General features: G+C 43.4%; 1 protein-coding gene across 2 annotated transcripts in view; it reads left to right on the forward strand.

Moving 5' to 3' along the window:
• LOC132391202 (heat shock protein 105 kDa-like) overlaps window positions 1–24,425 on the forward strand; it is an 84,075-nt gene that overhangs the window by 22,241 nt on the left and 37,409 nt on the right. For both annotated transcript variants that reach the window (XM_059964096.1, XM_059964095.1), the window contains exons 4-8: window positions 961–1,083; window positions 8,150–8,249; window positions 8,331–8,464; window positions 20,994–21,238; window positions 24,005–24,233. In XM_059964096.1, the coding sequence (XP_059820079.1) occupies window positions 961–1,083; window positions 8,150–8,249; window positions 8,331–8,464; window positions 20,994–21,238; window positions 24,005–24,233 (831 nt within the window). The remainder of the gene's footprint in view (window positions 1–960; window positions 1,084–8,149; window positions 8,250–8,330; window positions 8,465–20,993; window positions 21,239–24,004; window positions 24,234–24,425) is intronic.

Below are 24,425 nucleotides of genomic sequence, written 5' to 3' on the forward strand. Positions count from 1 at the left end.
AGAAAAAAATAAAACCTGGAATATTTTTTGTGGGGGGGGGGGGGGAGACAAAGATAAAAATAAGTTGAAATGCAGATTACTTGCAATTGTTGAAATTAGTGCTGAATTGAGAGTCAGTAATATACCTTGTAAGATAAGATTTGTCCTAAGGTTATCTTCATAGGATCAGTGTAGGAGGCTGAAAACCACAAGGTCGTGATAGGAGAAATCTGGGTAACTGAAATTGTAGGTACGTGGAAACTTTGACTCATTTTGCAGACTCTACTCTGAAAAGTGTTCACCTAATTTGCATTTGGTTCCTCCAGTTACATACAGGTAAATTGATGAATCACTTGGAAGGCAATACTTAACCTCAGTTGTTTGGAAGGCCATATGCATTTGCAATAGAAGGTGCCATTGGAAAAGGAATTAGTATCTGTAGAGGTAGAAAATTGAAGCATTATGAATTTTGGATTTCATATTCTTCAGTGTGTGTGAGAGAAGAATTGCACTGAATGGTGATTCCAGAGACTTAGTACAAAAGTTTACCTTATGTACCTTGTGTACTACCTTATTAAACCAATATTTGCAAAGGCTATAGTGATCACAGAAAAAGTACTGTTGCTATCCTCTTCTAAAATATGATTGAGGGTTCAAGTTCGGCAGGGTAGGGAACAGATAATTGGGAACTGGTGCAAGAAGTTGTGGGCTTGGTGACAGAAAATGTGACTGCGAAGTACCAAAAATAACACTTATAATATCTAATACCAATTCAAACAAATTTGAACAGTACCTAATTTCTTTCTGAGGTCTTTAGAAAGTGAACATTGAGAATAAAAGAACAAGTAAAGCATTAAGATGGAACGATACCAGATGTTTGATGCAAATATGCAAGTTGCGAGTTATGGTACAAGAAATGAAGATTAAGGCTCTAATTTGTAAATCAATTCGTTCTTCAGCAGTTTATGTTCTTGCTTGTAGGTTATGTACATGAATAAAGAACAGCATTTCACCACAGAACAGATTACAGCAATGTTACTAAGCAAACTGAAGGCGACTGCTGAAAGTAATCTGAAAAAGCCTATATCTGATTGTGTAATTTCTGTAAGTATTTTTAGGCATGGACATTGCTGTGTTCAAATCGCATTAACATAGATGTGATTATCTTATTTTTAGATCAACTTCATTCATGGAAATACTTATTTTGTATACCAGTTTTTATTATGCCCTTTATACAATTACTGTACAGAATCTAGGTCTGTTCAAATTTTTAAATAGCAGTGGTGTCTCAGTACTTTGGAAAAACACTCTCAGATTTGCTCATTATAAAGATATAAAAATTTTACCATAAGATATAGGAGCAGAATTAGGCCATTTGGTCCAATGCGTCTGCTCTGCCATTTTGTCATGACGGATCCAATTTTTCTCTCGGCCCCATTCTCCTGCCTTCTCTCCCTGTATCCCTTCATGCCCTGACCAATCAAAAATCTGTCAACATCTGCCTTAAATGTACATAAAGACGGCCTCCACAGCTGCCTGTGGCAAAGCATTCTACAAATTCACTCTTCTCTGGCTAAAGAAATTCCTACTCATCACTGTTCTAAAAGGACACCTTGTAGCAGTGTGCTACATGCAGCGCTAAAATAATGACACGGAGTCGGTAAACTGCAGTTAAAGAAAGATTTTATTTGAACTTCACAGCCTTGCTTTAAAGCCTCCCTGATCCCGCCCTCCCCGGGCGCGGATGCTGTAGGGGCATGTACTCATAATCCCCTGCAGGCTTTTCCCTTTGTTGGTGAAGCAGACCTGGTGCCCTTTTGGGACTGGCCTTTCTGCCGGCGCGTTGGCTATTTGTGAACCAGTTCAAGTGCGCTGGGAAGTGGGTCACCACATAACCCCCCCCCCCCCCCAGAACCGGCGATACACCCCCCCCAAAGTCCATAGTCTGGGCCAGACCCTGTTTGGGAGGTCGGCCTCTGTGCCGCGGAGCCAGAAACTCGACCGGTTGCGCCGTCCACATGGGCCGGTTTGAGTCAGTCCACCGTGAAAACCTCCTCTCTCCCCCCAACGTCCAGCACGAACGTGGACCCGTTGTTCCTGAGCACCGTAAACGACCCCTTGTAGGGCCGTTGCAGCGGTGGCCGATGCCCGCCCCTTCGCACAAACACAAACTTACAGTTCTGCAGGTCTTGGGGTACGCAGGTCGGGTTCTGCCCATGCTGCGAAGTGGGCTTGGGGGCCAGGTCACCGAGCCTCTCGCGTAGTCTGCCCAGGACTGCTGCGGGTTCCTCTTGCCTCGTTGGGGATGGTATGAACTCCCTGGGGATGACCAAGGGTGCGCCGTACACCAACTGGGCCAACGAGGCGTGCAGATCGTCTTTGGGCACCGTGCGAATGCCGAGTAGGACCAGGGGAAGCTCGTCTACCCAGTTAACCCCTCTCAGGCGGGCCATGAGAGCCGACTTTAGGTGACGGAGGAAATGCTCCACCAGGCCGTTCGACTGGGGGTGGTAGGCAGTGGTGTGGTGCAGCTGTGTCCCCAAAAGGCTGGCCATAGCTGACCACAGGCTGAAGGTGAACTGGGCGCCTCTGTCGGAGGTAATGTGGGCCGGTACACCAAAGCGAGACACCCAGGTGGCGATCAGCGCCTGGGCGCAGGATTTGGAGGTGGTGTCGGTGAGCAGGATCGCCTCTGGCCATCTTGTGAACCGGTCCACGATAGTCAGGAGGTGCCGCGCGACACTGGCAGGGGGCCCACAATATCCACATGAATGTGGTCGAAACGCCGGTGGGTGGGGTGGAACTGCTGCGGCAGAGCTTTGGTGTGCCGCTGCACCTTGGCCGTTTTGCAGTGCATGCACATTTTGGCCCATTCACTGACCTGCTTGCGGAGTCCGTGCTAAACGAACCTGCTGGAGACCATCCGGACGGCTGTCCTGATGGAGGGGTGCGCTAAGTTATGAATGGAGTCAAAAACACGTCGCCGCCAAGGTGCCAGGACGACGGGACGGGGTTGGCCGATGGCGACGTCACAGAGTAGGGTCCTCTCACCTGGGCCTACGGGGAGGTCCTGGAGCTGCAAACCAGAGACTGCGGTTCTGTAACTCGGGATCTTCTCATCTGCCTGCTGCGCCTCTGCCAGTGCCTCAAAGTCTACCCCTTGGGAAAGGGCATGAATGTTAGGGCGAGAGAACTTGTCCGCCACGACATTGTCCTTACCTGAGACGTGCCGGACATCCGTCATGTATTCAGAGATGTAGGACAGATGGCGCTGCTGGCGGGACAACCAGGGATCGGACACCTTCGTGAACGTAAAGTTAAGCGGCTTGTGGTCCGTGAACACGGTGAAGGGCCTACCTTCTAAGAAGTACCTGAAATGCCGGATTGCCAGGTATAGCGCCAACAGTTCCCGGTCAAAAGCACTGTATTTGAGCTCGGGTGGCCACAGGTGTTTGCTGAAAAACGCCAGGGGTTGCCAGCGACCTGCGATGAGTTACTCCAGTACCCCACCGACTGCTGTGTTAGAGGCGTCCACTGTGAGGGCGGTAGGGGCGTCCATTCTGGAGTGCACTAGCATTGCGGCGTTTGCCAAGGCTTCTTTCGTTTTAATGAAAGCGGCAACGTACTCCTCGTCCCAGGTAATGTCCTTGCCCGGACCCGACATCAGGGCGAACAGGGGGTGCATGATTTGGGCAGCTGAAGGGAGGAAGCGGTGGTAGAAATTGACCATACCTACGAATTCCTGAAGGCCTTTGATCATGGTGGGTCGGGGGAAATGGTGGACCGCGTCTACAGAGGGGTCGCCCCGTCTTTAGTAATCCGGTGGCCCAGGAAGTCAATGATGTCGAGCCCCAACTGGTATTTGGCCGGGTTGATTGTTAGACCGTACTCACAGTCGGGCATAGAGTTGATGGAGGTGGGACAGATGCTCCTGACGACTGCTGCTGGCTATGAGGATGTCCTCCAAATAGACGAATGCGAAGTCCAGGTCACATCCCACAGCATGCATTAACCGCTGGAACGTCTGTGCGGCATTCTTCAGGCCGAATGGCATGCGGAGTAACTCGAAAAGGCCGAACGGGGTGATGAGAGCCGTTTTGGGGACATCGTCCGGATGCATCGGGATTTGATGGTATCCCCGGACGAGGTCTACCTTGGAGAAGATCCGTGCGCCGTGCAGGTTTGCTGCAAAGTCCTGAATGTACGGCACAGGGTAGCGGTCCGGTGTGGTAGCCTCGTTCAGCCTGCGGTAGTCGCCGCATGGTCTCCAGCCCCCTGTTGCTTTGGGCACCATGTGCAGGGGGGAGGTCCATGGGCTGTCGGACCGCCGGATGATCCCCAATTCTTCCATCCTCTTGAACTCCTTCGCCAGTCGGAGCTTGTCCGGGGAAAGCCACCGAGCGCAGGCGTGGAGGGGTGGTCCCTGGGTCGGGATGTGGTGCTGTATGCCGTGTCGGGGCATGGCTGCCATGAACAGCGGTGCCAGAACCGATGGGAAATCTGCCAGGACTCTGGTGAAGTCGTTGTCAGTCAGCGTGATGGAGCCGAGGTGAGGGGCTGGCAACTGGGCTTCTCCCAGGGAGAACGTCTGAAAGGTCTCGAAGTGGACCAGTCTCTGCCTCGGCAGGTCGACCAGCAGGCTGTGAGCCCGCAACAAATCCGCAGCCAGAAGTGGTTGGGCTACGGCGGCCAGTGTGAAGTCCCACGTGAACCTGCTGGAGCCGAACTGTAGCTACACCATACGGGTGCCATAGGTCCTTACCGTGCTGTCGTTCACGGCCCTCGGGGTGGGGGGGACCTGGTGCCTTGTTGCGGGTGTCGTAACTCGTCGGCAGTAAGATGCTGATCTCGCCACCGGTGTCGACCAAAAAACGGCGTCCCAACCTCTTGTCCCACACATACAGGAGGCTATCCCGATGGCCAGCTGCCATAGCCATCAGCGGCGGCTGGCCCTGGCGTTTTCCAGGAACTTGCAGGGCTGGCTACAGCAGTGGGCTTCTACGCCCCACCGCTGGTGGTGGAAGCACCATTGTTCATTGGTCTCCTCACCCCGGCCTCTGGGGTTAGCGGACTCTGTGGCCGGGCCTGGTCTGGTTTGCTGCTGGGAGCGTGGCCTGGTGATCTGTGCGACAGACGCCCCACTCTCCTTCTTGGCTTTCCACAGCAAGTCCGCCCGGGCTGCCACCTTCCAGGGGTCACTGAAATCCGCGTCAGACAGCAGCAGGCTTATGTCCTCGGGCAGCTGCTCCAGGAATGCCTGCTCAAACATGAGGCAGGGTTTGTGTCCGCCAGCCAGAGACAACATCTCATTCATTAAAGCCAATGGAGGTCTGTCTCCCAAGCCATCCAGGTGCAGTAAATGGGCAGCCCGCTCGCGCCGTGAGAGTCCGAAAGTCCTTATGAGCAGGGCTTTGAATTCCATATACTTGCCGTCCACTGGAGGGAGACTGTACAAACTCCTCAACCTGGGCTGCTGTGTCCTGGTCGAGGGAGCTCACCACGTAGTAGTAACGTGTGTCCTCTGAGGTTATCTGCCGAACATAGAATTGGGCTTCTGCTTGCTGGAACCATAGGTGAGGTCGCAGCGTCCAGAAGCTTGGCAGTTTCAACAAAACCGCATGAACAGATACAGCGTCGTTCATCTCCAGTCCAAAAATCGTTTGGACCGTCGGGGTCACCGATTGTAGCGGTGTGCTACACACAGCACTAAAATAACGACACGGAGTCGGTAAACTGCAGATAAAGAAAGGTTTTATTCGAACTTCACAGCCTTGCTTTAAAGCCTCCCTGATCCCGCCCTCCCCAGGTGCGGATGCTGTAGGGGCACGTACTCACAATCCCCCAGAGGCTTTTCCCTTTGTTGGTGAAGCAGACCTGGCGCCCTTTTGGGACTGGCCTTTGTGCCGGCGCGCTGGCTATTTGTGAGCCGGTTCGAGTGCGCTAGGAAGTGGGTCGCCACAGCCTCTCCATTTTAAGGCTGTATCCTCTGGTCTTGGACTCTCCCACCATGGGATATATTCTGTCCACATTCACTCTATCAAAGACTTCCACCATTCAATAGGTTTCAATGAGGTCACCCCTCATTCTTTTGAATTCTAGTGAATATGGGCCCAGAGCTATTGAGCATTCTTCATATGACAAGCCGTTCGATCCTAGAATCATTTTTGTGAACCTCCTTTGAACCCTCTCCAGTTTCAGCACATCCTTTCTAAGATAAGGGACCCAAACCTGCTCATAGTACTCCAATTGAGCACTCACCAGTGCTTTATAAAGTTTCAGGATTACATCCTTGTTTTTATATTTTAGTCCTCTTGAAATGAATGCTAACATTCCATTTGCCTTCATAATCACAGACTCAACCTCCAAGTTAACCTTTAGGAATTCCTACACAGGGACTCCCAAGTCCCTGTGCACCACAGTTTGTTGTTTTTTCTCTCCATTTAGAAAATGGGCAATCCTTTCATTCCTTCTTTCAAAGTACATGACCATACACTTCCCAACACTGTATTCCATCTGCCATTTCTTTACCCATTCTCCTAATCTGTCTTGAGACCTTCTGTAGCCTCTCTACTTCCTCAAAACTACCTGCCTCTCCACCTATATTCATATCATCAGCATATTTTGTAACAAAGCTGTCCAAATCATCCAAATCATTGAAGCATAATGTAAAAAAAGTTGGTCCTAACACAGAACCCTGTGGAACACCACTAGTTACCAGTAGACAGTCGGAGAAGGCTGCCTTTATTTCCACTCTTTGCCTCATGCCAATCAGCCAGTGCTTTATCCATACTAGAGTCTTTCCTGCAGTTTTGTAGTTTGTTAAGCAGCCTCATGTGTGTTACTTTGTCAAAGGCATAAATCCAAGTACAGAACATCAATGGATCCTCCTTCATCTATCCTGCTTGTTACTACTTCAATGAATTGCAACAGGTTTGTCACACAGAATTTTTCCCTTAAAGAAACCATGCTGTTTATGGCCCATTTTATCACATACCTCCAAGTAGCCTGAGACCTCGTCCTTAATAATTCACTCCAATAATAATCCCAACCACTGAGGTCAGACTGAGTGGCCTGTAGGTTTCTTTCTTCTGTCTGTCACCCTTCTTGGAGCGAAGTAACATGTACAGTTTTCCAGTATTTAAGAACCATTCCAGAATCTAATGATTCTTGAAAGGTCATTACTAAAGCCTCCATGATCTCTTCAGTCTCTTCTTTCAGAACTCTGGGGTGTACACCATCTGGTCCAGATGACTTATGAGCCATTAGACCTTTCAGTTTCCGAAGAACATTCTCTATATTATGATAACTTCACACACTTCATGCTCTCTGACACCTGCAACTTCCACCATACTGCTAGTGTCTTCCACAGTGAAAACTGATGCAAAATACTTATTCAATTAATCTGTCATTTCCTTGCCCTCCATTACTTCCTCTCCAGCATTGTTTTCCACTGGTCTGACATCCACTCTCTCCTCTCGTTTACACTTTACATATCTGAAGAAACTTTTGCTGTCCTCTTTAATATTATTGGCTAGCTTACTTTTGTATTCCATCTTAATTACTTTTTTAGTTGTCTTCTGGTTTTTAAAGGCTTCCTAATCTAACTTCCCACTAATTTTTGCTCTATTATATACCCTCTCTTTGGCTTTGACCTCATCTTTGACACAGTTGTGTCATCCTTCCTTTGGAATACTTCTTCCTCTTTGGGATGTATATATCCTGCGCCTTCCAGGTTGCTTCCAGAAATTACAACCATTGCTGCTCTGTTATCATCCCTGCCGGTGTTCTTTTCCAATAAATTCTGGCCAGTTCCTCTCTCACATGGCTCTGTAATTCCCTTCACTCCACTGTAGTACTGATACATTTAACTTTAGTTTCTCCTTCTTAAATATCAGGGAGAATTTTATCATATTATCATCACTTGCCCCTTGGGGTTCTTTATCTTAGCTTTTTAATCCAGTCTGATTCAATGCATAACACAAAATTCAGAACAGCTGATCCCCTGGTGGGCTGAATCATAAGCTGCTCTGAAAAAGTCATCTCAGACATTCTGGAAATGCAGTAATTATAATATTTTTGACAGTTTTCTCCAGTAAAAATGCTGAGTTAAGATTTGCTAACTTGAATAGTAAAATGTACAATATGGTATGAAATTTATTTTCTTTTGTAGGTACCTTCTTTTTTCACCAATACTGAACGGAGTTCAATACTAAAAGCTGCTGGAATCGCTGGCTTGAACTGCTTAAAGTTAATGAATGATCCTACTGCAGGTATGCTGTCAGGTTGAAAGATTTTAATGGATGATTCCTTTTGGAATATTTTTCTCTAATAATCTATCCTTATTATTGTAGCCTGTCTGGCGTATGGAATCTACAACCCAGATCTTCCATCCCCTGAGGAAAAATCAAAGGTTGTTGTATTTGCAGATATGGGTCATTCTGCATTTCAGATTTCTGCCTGTGCTTTACATAAGGGAAGCATGAAGGTAATTAAGAGACACCTGAATGTTCTTCTGTGTTATGAGAAGTCACTCCTGAAATTTACTAGGACGATTTGTAAATAATCAAAATATTGACAAACAATTTGCAGATGTTATCTGAAAATGTTTATGTTCAGCTTAACTATGTGTTTTACACCTGGTTAAATGGGTGTAAATTCAGTTACAACTGAACAAGTTTTGCACATTTTCTTCAAAAATGTATAATTGCTTTGTTTTGAGACCTGGTTGTAATTGAACTTTCATCCCTTTCTCTCAATTCCTCCATCTCTGCCACAGCTGTTCTCAGGATGAGACTTTTTATTCCAGAACGAGGGAGATGTCCTCCTTTTTTCAAAGAAAGGGACTTGCCTTCCTCCACCATCAATACTGCCCTCAACAGCATCTCTTCCATTTCACGCACATCTGCTCTTACCCCATCCTCCTGCCACCCTACCAGGGATAGGATTCCTCTTGTCCTCACCTACCACCCACCAGCCTCTGTGTCCAGCACATTCGTCGGAAGAGGCGGGACCTCCCAGTGGCCACCAATTTTAATTCCACTTCCCATTCTCATTCCAACATGTCCATCCATAGCCTCCTCTACTGTCACAATGGGGCCACACTCAGGTTGGAGGAACAACACCTTATATTCCAACACCTTATAGTCCTGTCGAAGGTCCCAGCCCAAGGTGTCGACTGTACTTTTTTCCATCGATGCTGCCTGGCCTGCAGAGTTCTTCAGCATTTTGTGTGCCTTGCTTAGGTTTCCAGCATCTGCAGATTTTCTCTTTGGTAAACTGAACTTTGGTAAATTGCTGCAGAGTATCTTGCAGGAGGTTCTCACCAAGTTGCAGCAGGGTTTCTATGAACATTTATAACCTTAACAGTTCATAAGTCAGAAATGTGGCTGCAGATAGAATTCCTGCAGAGCAGAAAATGCCTGCAGCCAAAAAATCTATTGCAACACACACAATTGCTGGAGGAACTCAGCAGGCTAGGCAGCATCTATGGAAAAACGTAAACAGTCGGCATTTTGGGCAGACACAGACAGACATACTTTATTGAGTCCCGAGACCCTGCATCAGGACTGGATAAAGAAAGATGAGAAGTTCAGGCAAGAAGGTGGGGAAGGGAGGAAGAAATAGAAGGTGATAGGTGAAACCGGGAGAGGGGTAGGGTTGAAGTAAAGAGCTGGGAAGCTGACAGGTGAAAGATGTAGGGCTGGAGAAGGGGGAATCTGATAGCTGGTGGAAGACCATGGAAGAAAGGGAAGGGGAAGGAGCACCAGAGGGAGGTGATGGGCAGGTAAGGAGATAAGGTGAGAGAGGGATTGGGAATGGTGAATGGAAGTGGGGAGCATTACCGGAAGATCGAGAAATCTATGTTCGTGCCATCAGGTTAGAGGCTAACCAAATGAGATATAATGTATGGCTTCTCCAACCTGAGTGTGGTCTCATTGCGGCAGTAGAGTAGGCCATGGACTGACATGTCAGAATGGGAAGTAGAATTGAAGTGGGTGGCCACTGGGGAATCCTACTTTTTCTGGCAGATGGAACATAGGTGCTTGGCACAGTGGTTTCCCAATCTACATTACGTCTCACCAATGTACAGGAGGCTACACAGGGAGCACGAGATATACTACATGACCCCATAATATGATAATCTTGTGGGGGGTTTTTTGTGACCATTTTATTGAGGCTGAATAAGATATTCCATCACATTCCCGAATTGTGCCATGTACAATTTCAGAAGGGCTTTGAAAATTAAGAAGTAACTTATTTACTCCAATCTGTAACTTGTTATAATGGTAGTTGTATTTATGTACCTAATTTAGTTAAGTTTCCAGCTAGTGGTCGCTCTGGAGGTGTTGATGTTGGGAAGAATTCATCAATGGTATTCCCATTAGATGTAAAAGAACAGTAATAAGACTCTTGTTGAGATCCTCTTCCCATTTGCCATTCCATCCCTGAATTTTGTACGTGTCATGTTGATTGTAAATGTGGAATACAGGTTTCCCCCGCTATCCGAAGGTAGAGCATTCCTAAGCTGAAATGTCGTAAAGCGAAGAAGCAATTACCATTAATTTATATGGGGGAAAAATTTTCCAGACCCAAAAAATAACCTACCCAATCACACATAAAACATAAATTAACACTAACATATAGTAAAAGCAGGAATGATATAATAAATATACAGCCTATATAAAGTAGAAATATTGTATGTACAGTGTAGTTTCACTTATCAAAATCAGGAAGACAGCAAGCTGAAATTGATTTGGAGGAAAAAATCGGCACGTACTCGCACACACGGGGCATCACAGTCATGGTGGTCTTTCTCGGGGTAAACACCCATATAAAGCAGGCGTCTTTATTTGTAAAAGCAAAAATCCTCTTTGGTTAGTGAAATCAGGTACTAATGTAGGACTTTCGTAACAGCGATCTGTCGTAAAGCGAACATTAGAAAAACGGGAGCCACCTGTACTTAATTACCTGGGAAATGGAAAACATAGAAAGCCAAAAGCTCAATACAGGCCCTTTGGCCCACAAAGCTATGCTGAACATGTCCTTACCTTATAAATTACCTAGGGTTACCCATAGCCCTATATTTTTTCTAAGCTCTATTACCTATCCAGGAGTCTCTTAAAAGATCCTATCGTATCCACTTTCACCACCGTTGCCAGCAGCCCATTCCATGCACTTACCACTCTGTGTTTTTCCCAAAAAAAAATTAACCTTGATGTCTCCGCTGTACCTACTTCCAAGCACCTTAAAACTGTGCCCTCTCGTGCTAGCCATTTCAGCCCTGGGGAAAAGCCTCTGACTATCCACACGATCAATGCCTCTCATCATCTTATACACCTCTATCAGGTCACCTCTCATCCTCTGTCGCTCCAAGGAGAAAAGGCTGAGTTCACACAACCTATTCTCATAAGGCATGCCCCCAAATCCAGGCAACATCCTTGTAAATCTCCTCTGCACCCTTTCTATGGTTTCCACATCCTTCCTGTAGTGAAGCAACCAGAACTGAGCACAGTACTCCAAGTGGGGTCTGACCAGGGTCCTTTATAGCTGCAACATTACCTCTCGGCTCTTTAACTCAATCCTACTATTGATGAAGGCTAATGCACTGTATACCTTCTTAACCACAGAGTCAACCTGCACAGCAGCTTTGAATGTCCCATAGCCTCTGCAGTGTGGAGGATCAGGGGTATCTTGAGGTCAAAGAGTCTTACCATTAATACTATATTCTGACATCATATTTGACCTACCAAAATGAACCGCTTCACACTTACTTGGGTTGAACACCATCTGCCACTTCTCAACCCAGTTTTGCATCTTATCAATGTCCCGCTGTAACTTCTGACAGCCCTCCACACTATCCCCAACCTTTGTGTCATCAGCAAATTTACTAACCCATCCCTCCACTTCTTCATCCAGGTCATTTATACAAATCGTGAAGAGTTGGGGGGGGGGGGGCGGTCCCAGAACAGTGACCACTGATCACTGACCTCCATGCAGACTATTACCCGTCTACAACCACTCTGCCTACTGTGGGCAAGCCAGTTCTGGATCCACAAAGCAAGGTCCCTTGGATCCCATGCCTCCTTACTTTCTCAATAAGCTGTGCATGGGGTACCTTATCAAATGCCTTGCTGAAATCTATGTACAGTACATCTGCTACTCTACCTTCATCAATGTGTTTAGTCACATCCTCAGAAAATTCAATCAGGCTCATAAGGTACGACTTGCCTTTGATAAAGCCATGCTGACTATTCCTAATTATAATTATGCCTCTCTAAATGTTTTTAAATCCTGCCTCTCAGGATCTTCTCCATCAACTTACCAACCACTGAGGTAAGACTCACTGGTCTATAATGTTCTGGGCTATCTCTACTCCCTTTCTTGAATAAAGGAACAACATCCACAACCCCCCAATCCTCTGGAACCTCTCCCATCCCCATTGATAATGCAAAGATCATTGCCAGAGGCTTAGCAATCTCCTCCCTCACCTCCCACAGTAGCCTGAGGTACATCTCATCCGGTCCCAGTGACTTATCCAACATGATGCTTTCCCAAAGCTCCAGCACATCCTCTTTCTTAATACCTACATGCTCAAGCTTTTCAGTCTGCTGAAGTCATCCCTAAAAATGCCAAGATCCTTTTCCGTAGTGAGTACTGAAGCAAAGTAGTCATTAAGTACCTCTGCTATCTCCTCCGGTTCCATACACACTTTTCCACTGTCACATTTGTCCTATTCTGTCAGATCTTATCCTCTTGCTCTTCACATACTTGTAGAATGCCTTGGGTTCTCTGTAATCCTGTCCACAAGGCCTTTTCATGGTCCCTTCTGGCTCTCCTAATTTAAATCTTAAACTCCTTCCTGGTAGCCTTATAATCTTCTAGATCTCTAACATTGCCTATTTTCTTGAACCTTTCATAAGCTCTTCTTTTCTTGATGAAATTTACAACAGCCTTTGTACACCACGGTTCCCATACCTTACCATCCTTTCCCTGTCTCATTGGAACATACCTATGCAGAACTCCACGCAAATATCACCTGAACATTTGCCACATTTCTTCCCTGAGAACATCTGTTCCCAATTTATTCTTCCAAGTTCCTGCCTGATAGCCTCATATTTCCCCTTACTCCAATTAAACACTTTCCTAACTTGTCTTTTCCTATCCCTCTCCAATGCTATAGTGAAGAAGATAGAATTATGATCACTATCTCCAAAATGCTCTCCCACTGGGAGACCTGACACCTGACCAGTTTCATTTCCCAAAACCAGATCAAGTACAGCCTCTCCTCTTGTAGGCTTGTCTACGTATTATGTCAAGAAACCTCCCTAATAAACTCCACCCTATTTAAACCCCTTTCTCTATGGAGATCCCAGTTGATATTTGGGAAATTAAAATCTCCCACCACAACAACCCTGCTATTATTACACCTTTCCAGAATCTGTCTCCCTATCTGCTCCTCGTTGTCCCTGTTGCTATTGGGGGAGGGGGGGTGTGTATATTAACAAAAAAATACTCAGTAGAGTTATTACATAGAAAACCTACAGCACAATACAGGCCTTTTGGCCCACAAAGTTGTGCTGAACATGTCCCTACTTTAGAAATTACTAGGGTTACCCATAGCCCTCTCTTTTTCTAAGCTCCTTGTACCTATCCAAAAGTCTCTTAAAAGACCCTATCGTATCTTCTCCACCAACGTTGCTGACAGTCCATTCCACGTACTCACCACTCTGCATTTTTTTTAAACTTACTCCTGACATCTCCTCTGTACTTACTCCCCAGCACCTTAAACCTGTGCCCTCTTGTGATAGCCATTTCAGTCCTGGAAAAAAGCCTCTGACCATCCACATGATAGTTATTGACCCCTTCTTATTCCTAACTTCCACCCACAGAGACTCTGTAGACAATCCCTCCCTGACTTCCTCCTCTTCTGCAGCCGTCACACTATCTCTGATCAACAGTGCCATGCCCACAAGTCTTTTGCCTCCCTTCCTGTTGTCACGTACCCCGTGACTGGGTTACTGAACCAGCAGAAATGGAATAATACGTTGGAGTCTGGTATTACTGTAACTAATAGTGTTTATTAGTAAACTAAGTAATACAATACTCTAAAATGCAAATATATATAAAATAGGTTAGCAATGATATATACAGAAGTGTGGAAATAGGAATCAAAACCAAGCTCTATTGAAGTCTAGGGGTAAATGAATCGTCTTAAGATGGTGCAGTGTTCAGTTCAGTTTAGGTCGAGGTAGTTGCTGTTGTACCATTGGGGGGGGGAGAGAGAGAGAGCAAGAGGTGATGCATTTGCAGTCAAACCTTCTGTTGTCTTCCTGTCCTGCTGTGGTCACCAACTGTGACCATACCAGGTGCGACCATTCTTCTGTGGTAGGCTTGTCACCCATGCAAGGATGGACACACACACAAGCCCCCACCAGTCTGCCTTCACACTGTGAGACTCTGATTGATTCCCTCGAATCGATCCTCCAAACCCCCACCTTCCGGTGGGTGCACAACACTCTTTCAGTGTCCCATGGTGTGTCTGCTTGTGTCTCAGCAGACCTGCTTTTTATCTCCCCTGGCGGGGTACCAGCCATCCAGCAGCTGTCCATCACCTGGTACTGCTTGCTGTCTCAGCATGAATCCACACAATCAGGCAAAGAAAGTGTCCTTGAAGCAAAGTAAATAATTAGCGAAGAAGCCATAATACTAAATCATATCTCTCCCTCTCCCTCTCACTCTCCCCCAACAGCGTCCGAAAGCCAGTCGCATTCTCCCGACATTTTAAAGTGGTTGTCCACAGAAAAAATGAACCCTAGGGGTACCTAACATTGTCCTTTCTGAAACATCTAAAGCCTGGCACTCAAAGTAACCATTCCTGCCCCTGAGTCATCCAAGTCTCTGTAATGGCCACAACGTCATAGCTCCAAGTACTGATCCACACTCTAAGCTCATCCACTTTGTTCATCATACCCCTTGCATTAAAATACAAATAACTCAAACCATCGGTCTGAGTGCATCCCTTCTCTATCTCCTGCCTATCCTCCTCCTTGCACTGTCTCCAAGCTTTCTCTATTTGTGAGCCAACCGCCTCTTCCTCAGTCTCTTCAGTTGTGAATAAAGTGGAATTTGACACTGCAATCATCCACTCCAAATGTTACCATCTTTTATGAACAGTTGAAGGTGGATAGATTTCAGGATATAATCCTGAGCAGCTATAAAATGCCCTTGGGTCTGAGTGATTGGCTTCAATCTCATTATCCTATGCATTTCGGTACAACTCTAGGTTTTCTTTATTTTACATTAACTTTGTTTTATTTAAAGGCTTCTTATTTACACAAGCTTTTTTATTATTCATTTTTGGTATCTGGGTCTTGTAGAAAAGCAAGGTCCAGATTAGTGCTTTTGGGAAGTTGATCTCTTGAACTATTGCAATCCTTTAATCACAGTGTTGCTGAGTAGGCGTTTTGGGATGTAAACCAAGTGACAGAGGGACCATGGATATTTTTTTCATGGTGATAGAGGTCATAAGTGTGTCTGTTGTCAGATTAGCTTGGCTAAGTAACTGCACTGTATTTTGTAGTTGATAATGCATTATAGCCAGTTTTGTACTCATGGTGTGAATAGTTAGGGTGGTTGATGACATACAAATCAAGCAGGCTGATTTTTTTAAAAAAATCTAGATGGCACTGAGCCCCGTGAGTTTTAGCACTGTATTCATCAAGGCAATGGAGAGTATGCTGTGTTGCTTATTATGTTCCTTGTAAATGGTGGAAAGTCACTTGAATTAGAATATCCATCCTATAATCTGTACTTGTCCATTTTAGTTTCTTACCAGTTGTGATTCACCAAAGTATTTGTGAGGAGCCTGATTAATGACAATATCAATTTAATGTTGACAGTAGGTAATTAACTTCTTGTTAGGGATGGTCACTATCTGGCCGTTTTTGCTCTGTTGGTAAAAAATGAAATCAAATCCTTAGAGTTGAAATAGGATTGTCAAATCCTTTTGGATTGAGTTAAGAATCTGCAAGTGTAAAACGACCCTGATGAGATTTGTATACCGGCTTCCGAAAAGTAGCCACTGTTCGAAAAGCATGTAAAAAGTGCAAAGTTGCAATATTCATAGGGAATTTAGATCAGTTTGTGGTTGAACTTACTAGGGAATGGCAATTCTGGATTGGGTGTTATGTGGTGATGCAGATTTGATTAGGGAGCTTAAGATAAAGGAACCCTTAGGAGACGGTGATCATAATATGACAGAATTTACCTGGCAGTTTGAGGGAAAAACTGATGTAAAAGCAGATGTGTTGGTATTACAGTGAAGTAAAGGGATTTACAGAGGCATGAGAGAGAAGCTAGCAAAAGTCAGTTGGAAGAGATGATGGCTGAAGAGCAATTTGGAAGTTACAGGGAAGATGCATCCCAAAGATGGAGTATTCTAAAGGGAGAATGACTGAATAAGGAATTCAAAGACATCATAAAAGCAAAAGAGAGTGCCTATAATATAGCAAAAAAAAAGAGGAAAGTTGGAGGACTGGGAAGCTTTTTAAAAAAAAAAACAAAAGAAGGCAACAGAAAAAAAAGCCATGGAAGGAAAAAGATTAACTATAAAGCCAAGCCAGCTGATAATATGAGGACCCAAAAAAATCTTTTCAGATATTAAAAGGTGAAAGTGGAAATTGGACCACTAGAAAATGATACTAGTGAGGTAATAGTGGTTGGATTTGATCAGTGTATTGTGTCAGTTTCGTTTTACTAGTAGAATGCCAGAAATGTGAGAGTGTCAGGAGGCAGAAGTAAATGTTGTTGTGATTGTTAAGGAGGTGCTTGGGCAGATGTAAAGTCTGAAGGTAGATAAGTCAGAAGATGGGCCAGATGGACTATGCCCAGGGTTCTGAAAGAGGTAGCTGAAGAGATTGTGGAGGCATTAGTAACGATCTTTCAAGAGCTACTAGATTCTGGAATGGTTTTGGAGGACCAGAAAATTGCATATGTCACCACACTCTTTAAAAAGGGAGGAAGGCAGAAGAAAGTAAATTATAGGTCAGTTAGCCTGACTTCAGTAGTTGGAAAGATATTGGAGTGTATTATTAAGTATGAGTTTTTGGGATACTTGGAGGCACATGACAAAATAGGCCAAAATCAGCATGGTTTCCTGAGGGGAAATCTTGCCTGACTAACCTATTTGAATTCTTTGCTTTGTCTATTCTACCTGTTTTTCCTTGGTCACTGGAGATTGTGTACTTGGATTTTCAAAAGGCCTTTGACAAGGTGCCACGTATGAAGCTGTTTTAGAAAGCTAAGAGACCATGGTATTATAGGAAAAATACTAGCATGAATACAAAATTATCTGACTGAGAGGAAGCAAAGAGTGGGAATAAAAGGGGCCCTGTCTGGTTAGCTTCTGATGACTCGTGGTGTTCCACAGGGGTCAGTGTGGGGACCACTTCTTTATATGTTATGTCAGTGACTTGGATGATGGAATTGATGACTTTGTTGCCACGTGTTTGGATGATATGAAGGTGAATGGAGAGGTAGGTAGTGTTGAAGCAGGGTGATTAAGAAGACACAGTGTATATGTGCTTTTGTTAAATGGGCCATAAAATACTAGAGAAGGAAGGTTGTGCTATTGCTAAATCAATTGTTGGGTTTCAACAGAGTACTGCACCAATTTTGTTCACCACCTACTGCCAGGGGTAAAGAGGAGATTCACTAGGGTTTTGCCTTGGAGGACTTGCATTACCTAGGGTGTTTACTTTGGGGAAGGCTTGGGCACTCTGAGTTGAGGATTATAAACAGTGAGAAATATCCCCATGGCAGGGTTCTCCACAATCAGATGATAATGGGGTTAAGTGCTGTGAGATTTCAAATTGACATATTGAAGTTTTTGTTTCATTCAAAAAATAGTTGAAATCGGGAATGTACTGCCTGAATGGAGAGACAAGTAATCACATGACATTTAGGAAGTAATTGGAGGAATACATGAAACACTACAACAAGAATATATGTTTTGATATTTGGGGTAGAATTGGGTATATATCAGGTGAGCTTGCAGCTTTCCAGTGTTGCTGATGGTTTGCCAGTTTTGAACTGTTGAACGTATCACATTGTGCATGTTTGTTGTACTGCACAACATAATGTCCTTATTGTAAAGGTGAAATCTTGACTGCGCAAGGACTACAATCAAAACTTTTACAAATCCTGTATTTGTCACAGGTAAACTAGTGAAGAAAAGTTCCAGAGCAATAGACAAAATAATGGAGGAAAACAGCAGATCACTTTATTCCCCTTCAGTCTGAAAACCTTCAAAGTTCCAATTGGTTTATCCCTCACATTTGGTTTATTCATTACCTACCACAGACCCAGACTGGCAGCTGTGTCATCCAGGATTTGGCCAGGGATGATAATATGTAGCTACCTTTATGATTGACAATTGAAGTCTCTACCAGGAGCGCATTTTCTGATGTGGTTAACGTCACTGTTTCTTTCAAATATTACTTAACATGGAGGATCACTGCTTTATCAGCTGAGGGAGCATAGTAGGTGGTCATCAGGAGGAGTTTCTTTGCCCATGTTTGACCTAATGCCATGAGACTTCATAGGTCTAAAGTAAAATAGGATTACCCCTCATGCTTGTATAAAACTGTGCTGCCATCTCTGGTGGGTGGATCCTGCAAGTGGGACCCAAGATAACCCAGGATTGTAATTGAAGGAGTTTGGCATATTACCTGCAAGGAATGATTCATTGCTTACGATTATTTTAGGTTGTTGCTTGACTGTTTTAGTCCGCAGATGTTTTTGAAGAAGTCATTACAAAGTTGACTAGGCTGGCACCAACTTTGCAGCAGGCATTTGAAGTAGTTCTCATTTCAGCTGAATTTGCTTCTTTGTCCATGTTTAAGCCAAAGTTGTAATGATGATTTGTTCAATTATGTATTTTCTTCCCAAATCCCTTAGTTCCTATGTCATTTGAATTCCTATTTCCTATGTAATGTCTAACTTACAAACATGTAATATTCCATTTACCTACATTGAAATATTTGCTATTGGTACACCTACTTGCCTAAATTATTTTTGGTATTTACATCACGTTGAACGTTTGGAGATGACTGCAGTTAACTATTATTTGGATGATAAAATTAATGACTTTGTGGGCCAAGTTTGCAGACAATACAGAGATAGGTAGAGGGCCAAGTAGCGTTGAAGAAGTAGGGAGTCTACAGAAGGACTTGGACAGATTGGGAGAATGGCAAAATGGCTAATGGAATATAGTGTAGGGAAGTGTACAGTCATCAACCTTGGTAAAAGGACTAAAGGCGTAAACTATTTTCTAAATGGAGATAAAATTCAGAAATCAGAGATGCAAAGAGATTTAGGAGTCCTCATACAGGATTCACTAAAAGGTAACTTACAGGTTAAGTCAATAGTAAGGAAAGCAAATACAATGTTAGCACTCATTTTGAGAGGACTACAATATGAAATGATGTAATGCTAAGGCTTTGTAAGGCATTGGTCGGACCGCACGGAGTGTTTTGAACAGTTTTAGGTCCTATATGTAAGAGAATGTGCTGACAATGGAGAAGTTCCAGAAGAGGCTTCTGAGAATTATCCCAGGACTGAAGGGGTTAAAGTATGAGGAGCATTTGCTGTCTCTGGTCCTGTACTCACTGGAGTTTAAAAGAATGAGTGGCGATTTCATTGAAATGTATTGAATATTGAAAGGCATAGGATAAGGTAGGAGAATGAGATTGAGAGGAATAATAAATCGATTATGATTGAATGGTGAAAGAGGCTTGATTGTCTTGTGGTTTTACCGTTTTTGGTTCATTAATTGCAATCACTCGTCCCATTACTGATGTTCATGGGGGTGCCCCCAGTTTCTCCATTTTGAATAACTATTCTTTCCCTTAAATCCATTTCCTGTCTTTCTATCAGCTATCCATTTGGCTACACCAGAGAAATAATTTTCACATCAAATTTGAAATTCCCTGCCTTACAAGCTGCTACTTTAGATCCCACTGTTGCCTCTTTATTTTCTAAATATGCTAGTCCTGATTTTGTGTGTAGGCATGCCTCACCAATTCGTGTTAGGTCTGGTTCTTCAATGGCTTACTGTTTCAAGTGCTCTCTTTTGTAAGTCACAGTGTATATCTCTTGCAGGTATTTTAACAGGAGTCCCTCTGTATTTTCATCTTTTTACACTCTCTTTCCCTCTTTTGTATTTTCTCAGCACTTGTTCCTTAACTGGATCCTACTTTTTATTTTTCAATTGATTTTGGAACATTTTAGTGCCACTGATCCCCTGTGTCATACTACTACTGCTAGTACCCACTTTTTAAAAAAAAACTTTCCCTCACTAGCCTTTTACAGTTGCTGTTTCTCTTCTGATCATATAGCTCAGTAAAATTTGAATATACTTTAACAATGATTCAGTGATTAAGTATTGCACTTTAATTTGGTTTCAAACTCCTGATGCTCAGTCAAACATCTTTTGTACATAGCAACATAACTTGTCCTAAAATGAAGAGTATTGTTACACTTATCTATACATCCCAAATTTTTGACAGTTCATCTTGTTAAGTGTAATTAGCTGAGGTAATAGAGCAAACTTGATTTTATTAACTAGAAATGCAGTGTATTAGTGAAAAAGTTCAAACAATATTCTGGTATGCCTGACATTTTGAAACCTTTAACTTGTAAAGGCAGTAATGGGGAAAGATGTTGCTTAGAAAATGCAGTATTATAAATCCAAGAGGACCAACAAACGCTTTATTAATTTATAGTTCTCATGAGTTCCATCTTCATTGAAGCTATTTCTAAGATTCTGTGCTATATTATAAGTCCCTTCAAGTGCTTGGAATTCCATAGATCCTATATAACTTTGGGGAAAAAAAATAGAGTGAACTTAATTTTGCAAAATCGCCTTAAGTTCTTGTGAAACCAATGTAACACTTATTCCTGGATTTCTTTCTTTTAATTTTAAGAAATGCATCAAATGTGTCTTTTCCACACAGGTTCTTGCTACAGCCTTCGACCCATATTTGGGAGGCCAAGACTTTGATGAAGTATTGGTGAAGTATTTTTGTGCAGAGTTTAAAACCAAGTACAAATTGAATGTAAAGTCTAATATCCGGGCTTTGTTGAGACTCTATCAAGAATGTGAAAAACTAAAGAAACTCATGAGTGCTAATTCCATGGATACTCCTTTAAATATTGAATGCTTCATGAATGATATAGATGTAGCTGGAAAGATGAATCGGTAAAGTACTGAAAAAAACTAACAAAGCTGCATATCATTACAGATGTGACAAATAATTTACTGACTTACAAATGTGGTAATGTCTTGGTATATTGTATAGAAGAACAGGAATAGGCCACGAGACCCATTCAGACCACTCAGACATTCCATAAGATACAGGAGCAGAAGCAGGCCATTCGGCCCATCAAGTCTGTTCCACCATTCCGTCATGGGCTGATCCATTCTTCCAGTCATCCCCACTCCCTGCCTTCTCCCCATACCCTTTGATGCCCTGGCTAGTTAAGAACCTATCTATCTCTGTCTTAAATGCACCCAATGACTTGGCCTCCACAGCCGCTCATGGCAACAGATTGCACAGATTTACAACTCTAACTAAAGTAATTTCTCCACATCTCTGTTCTAAAAGGATGTCATTTAATTCTGAAGTCATGCCTTCTTGTCCTAGAATCCTCTACCATGGGAAATAACTTTGCATATCTAATCTGTTCAGGCCTTCTAACATCCAGAATGTTTCTAGGAGATCCTCTCTCATTCCCTTGAACTCCAGGGAATACATCCCACCCAAGAGCTGCCAGACGTTCCTCATACGGTAACCCTTTCATTCTTGGAATCATTCTCGTGAATCTTCTCTGAACCCTCTCCAATGTCAGTAGATCCTTTCTAAAATAAGGAGCCCAAAACTGCACACAATACCTGAAGTGCAGTCTCACAAGTGCCTTATAGAGCTTCAACATCACATCCCTGCTTTTATAATCTGTACCTCTAGAAATGAATGCCAACATTGCATTCGCCTTCTTCACCACTGGCTCAACCTGGAGGTTAACCTCTAGAATACCCTGTACAAGGATTGCCTTTGCATCTCTGCATTTTGAATTCTCTCCCCACCTAAATAATAGTCTGCCCATTTATTTCTTCCACCAAAGTGCATGACCATACACCTTCCAACATTGTATTTTATTTGCCACTTCTTTGTCCATTCCCCTAAACTATCTAAGTCTCTCTGCAGACTCTCTTGTTTCCTCAACACTACCTGCTCCTGCACCTATCTTTGTATCATAGGCAAATTTAGCCACAAATCCATTAATTCCAATAGTCCAAATCATTGACATACATCATAAAAAGCAATGGTCCCAACACCAATCACTGGAACTCCACTGGTAACCGGCAATCAGCCAGAATAGGATCCCTTTATTCCCACTATCTGTTTTCTGCCAGTTAGCCAATCTCCACGCATGCTAGTAGCTCCCCTGTAATTCCATGGGCTCTTGTTAAGCAGCCTCATGTGCAGCACGTTGTCAAAGGCCTTCTGAAAATCCAAATACAGCACATTTGTTGCATCTCCTTTGTCTACCCTGCTTGTAATTTCTTCAAAAGCTTGTAGTAGGTTCGTCAGGCAGGATTTTCCTTTCAGGAAACCATGCTGGCTTTGGCTTGTCTTGTCATGTGCTTCCAGGTATTCCGTAATCTCATCCCTAACAGTCAATTCCAACAAGTTCCCAACCACTCGTCATGCTAACTGGTCTATAGTTTCCTTTCTGCTGCCTCCCACCCTTCTTAAATAGCGGAGTAACTTTTGCAGTTTTCCAGACATCCGGTACAATGCCAGAATCTATTGATTCTTGAAAGATCATTGTCAATACCTCCGCAATCTCTCCAGCTACTTCCTAGAATCCGAGGGTACATTCCATCAGGTCCAGGAGATTTATCTGCCCTCAGACAATTAAGCTTCCTGAGCACCTTCTCGGTTGTAATTTTCTTTACACATACTTCACTCCCCTGACACTCTTGAATGTCCAATGTACTGCAGGCATCTTCCACTGTGAAGACTGATGTAAAATATGCATTCAGTTCCTCTGCCGTCTCTGTGTCTCTCATTACAATATCTCCAGCGTCATTTTCTATTCGTCCTACGTATATCTACCCTCAACTCTACATTCAAAGAAAATTATGGTAGATCATCTAGCTCAAGCCACTTGTTTGCAGTCATTCCCTAAAACCATTGAATCACCTTTCACCATAACCTTTAGAGCTGTATATATTCATTAATGTTCAATCTGTAAAGTCTAACTCTGTTTCTTAATGTTCAGCTAGAAGTAATATGAAAGTTAACAATTTCAATCTCTCTTAATCCAGTCTATTCCAGTCACAATATACCTCATTCTTCTAAATTAATAAACAAAACCTTTTATAGTTGAGCATTACTTTGCGCAAGAAACCCCAATACTTCCGCAAGAAGAAAATTATTGAGTATTTTAGACTGTCCTCAAGACAAATACAACTTTCCTTGTGTTTGGAGCCTACATTTTTGCAGAATTTTGCTTGTCAGCCTACCACTTCCGTGCCTGTCTTTTTACCCAGGTACGCTAGTCCCATTTATCAACGTTGTGTATAATTCTATGCATTGCCAATTTGATTGGCTGTCTAAATGTCTCAGAAATGATGTGTTGAAAGATTGCATATTGTTGTAAGAATAGTAGGGTAGTATCGGTGGAAGATTTTAACTTCCCTAGTATCGACTAGACCAGCCATAGAGCAAAGGGATTGGATGGGATGGAATTTGTTAAATATATCGATGAAAATACTCACACACGAGTAAAAAGGAGTAATGAGGGAGTAAAAATCTTTGCGTTATGACTCCGTCGCAATGTAGGGACATGTGAATTTAACTAACTAATGGCTTGTAGAAAGAAGGTATCCCAGAGGCTGTTGATCCTGGCTTGATTTGTATAAATTAATGAACCACATGTCAAATCTATATTCCACCAGAGCTCACTTTGAGGAATTATGTGCAAGCCTACTACAAAGAGTAGAGACAACTCTTGAATCACTTATGGATCAAACACAGCTGAAACCTGCAGATGTCAGTACAGTTGAAATAATTGGTGGTTCCACACGTATACCAGCAGTTAAAGAAAGGATAGCAAAATTCTTTGGGAAGGTTACCAGTACCAGACTCAACGCAGATGAGGCAGTTGCCAGAGGTTGTGCCTTACAGGTAATAGTCTGTTAGAATGCTTGTGTTTACTTCTGGCTAGTTCTGCAGACTACTGGGAATTTCAAGCTCCCACCAAATTATTCTAGAATCTAGAAAGTTCGCAGATGTATTAGCTGTACAAGTAAGACTATCTTTGGAAGTAATTTTTAAATATATGAACTTAATGATTAATATTTTGCTGGTACGTAAGCC

This window comes from Hypanus sabinus, chromosome 3 (genome assembly GCF_030144855.1).
Source record: "Hypanus sabinus isolate sHypSab1 chromosome 3, sHypSab1.hap1, whole genome shotgun sequence".
Lineage (NCBI taxonomy): Eukaryota > Metazoa > Chordata > Chondrichthyes > Myliobatiformes > Dasyatidae > Hypanus > Hypanus sabinus.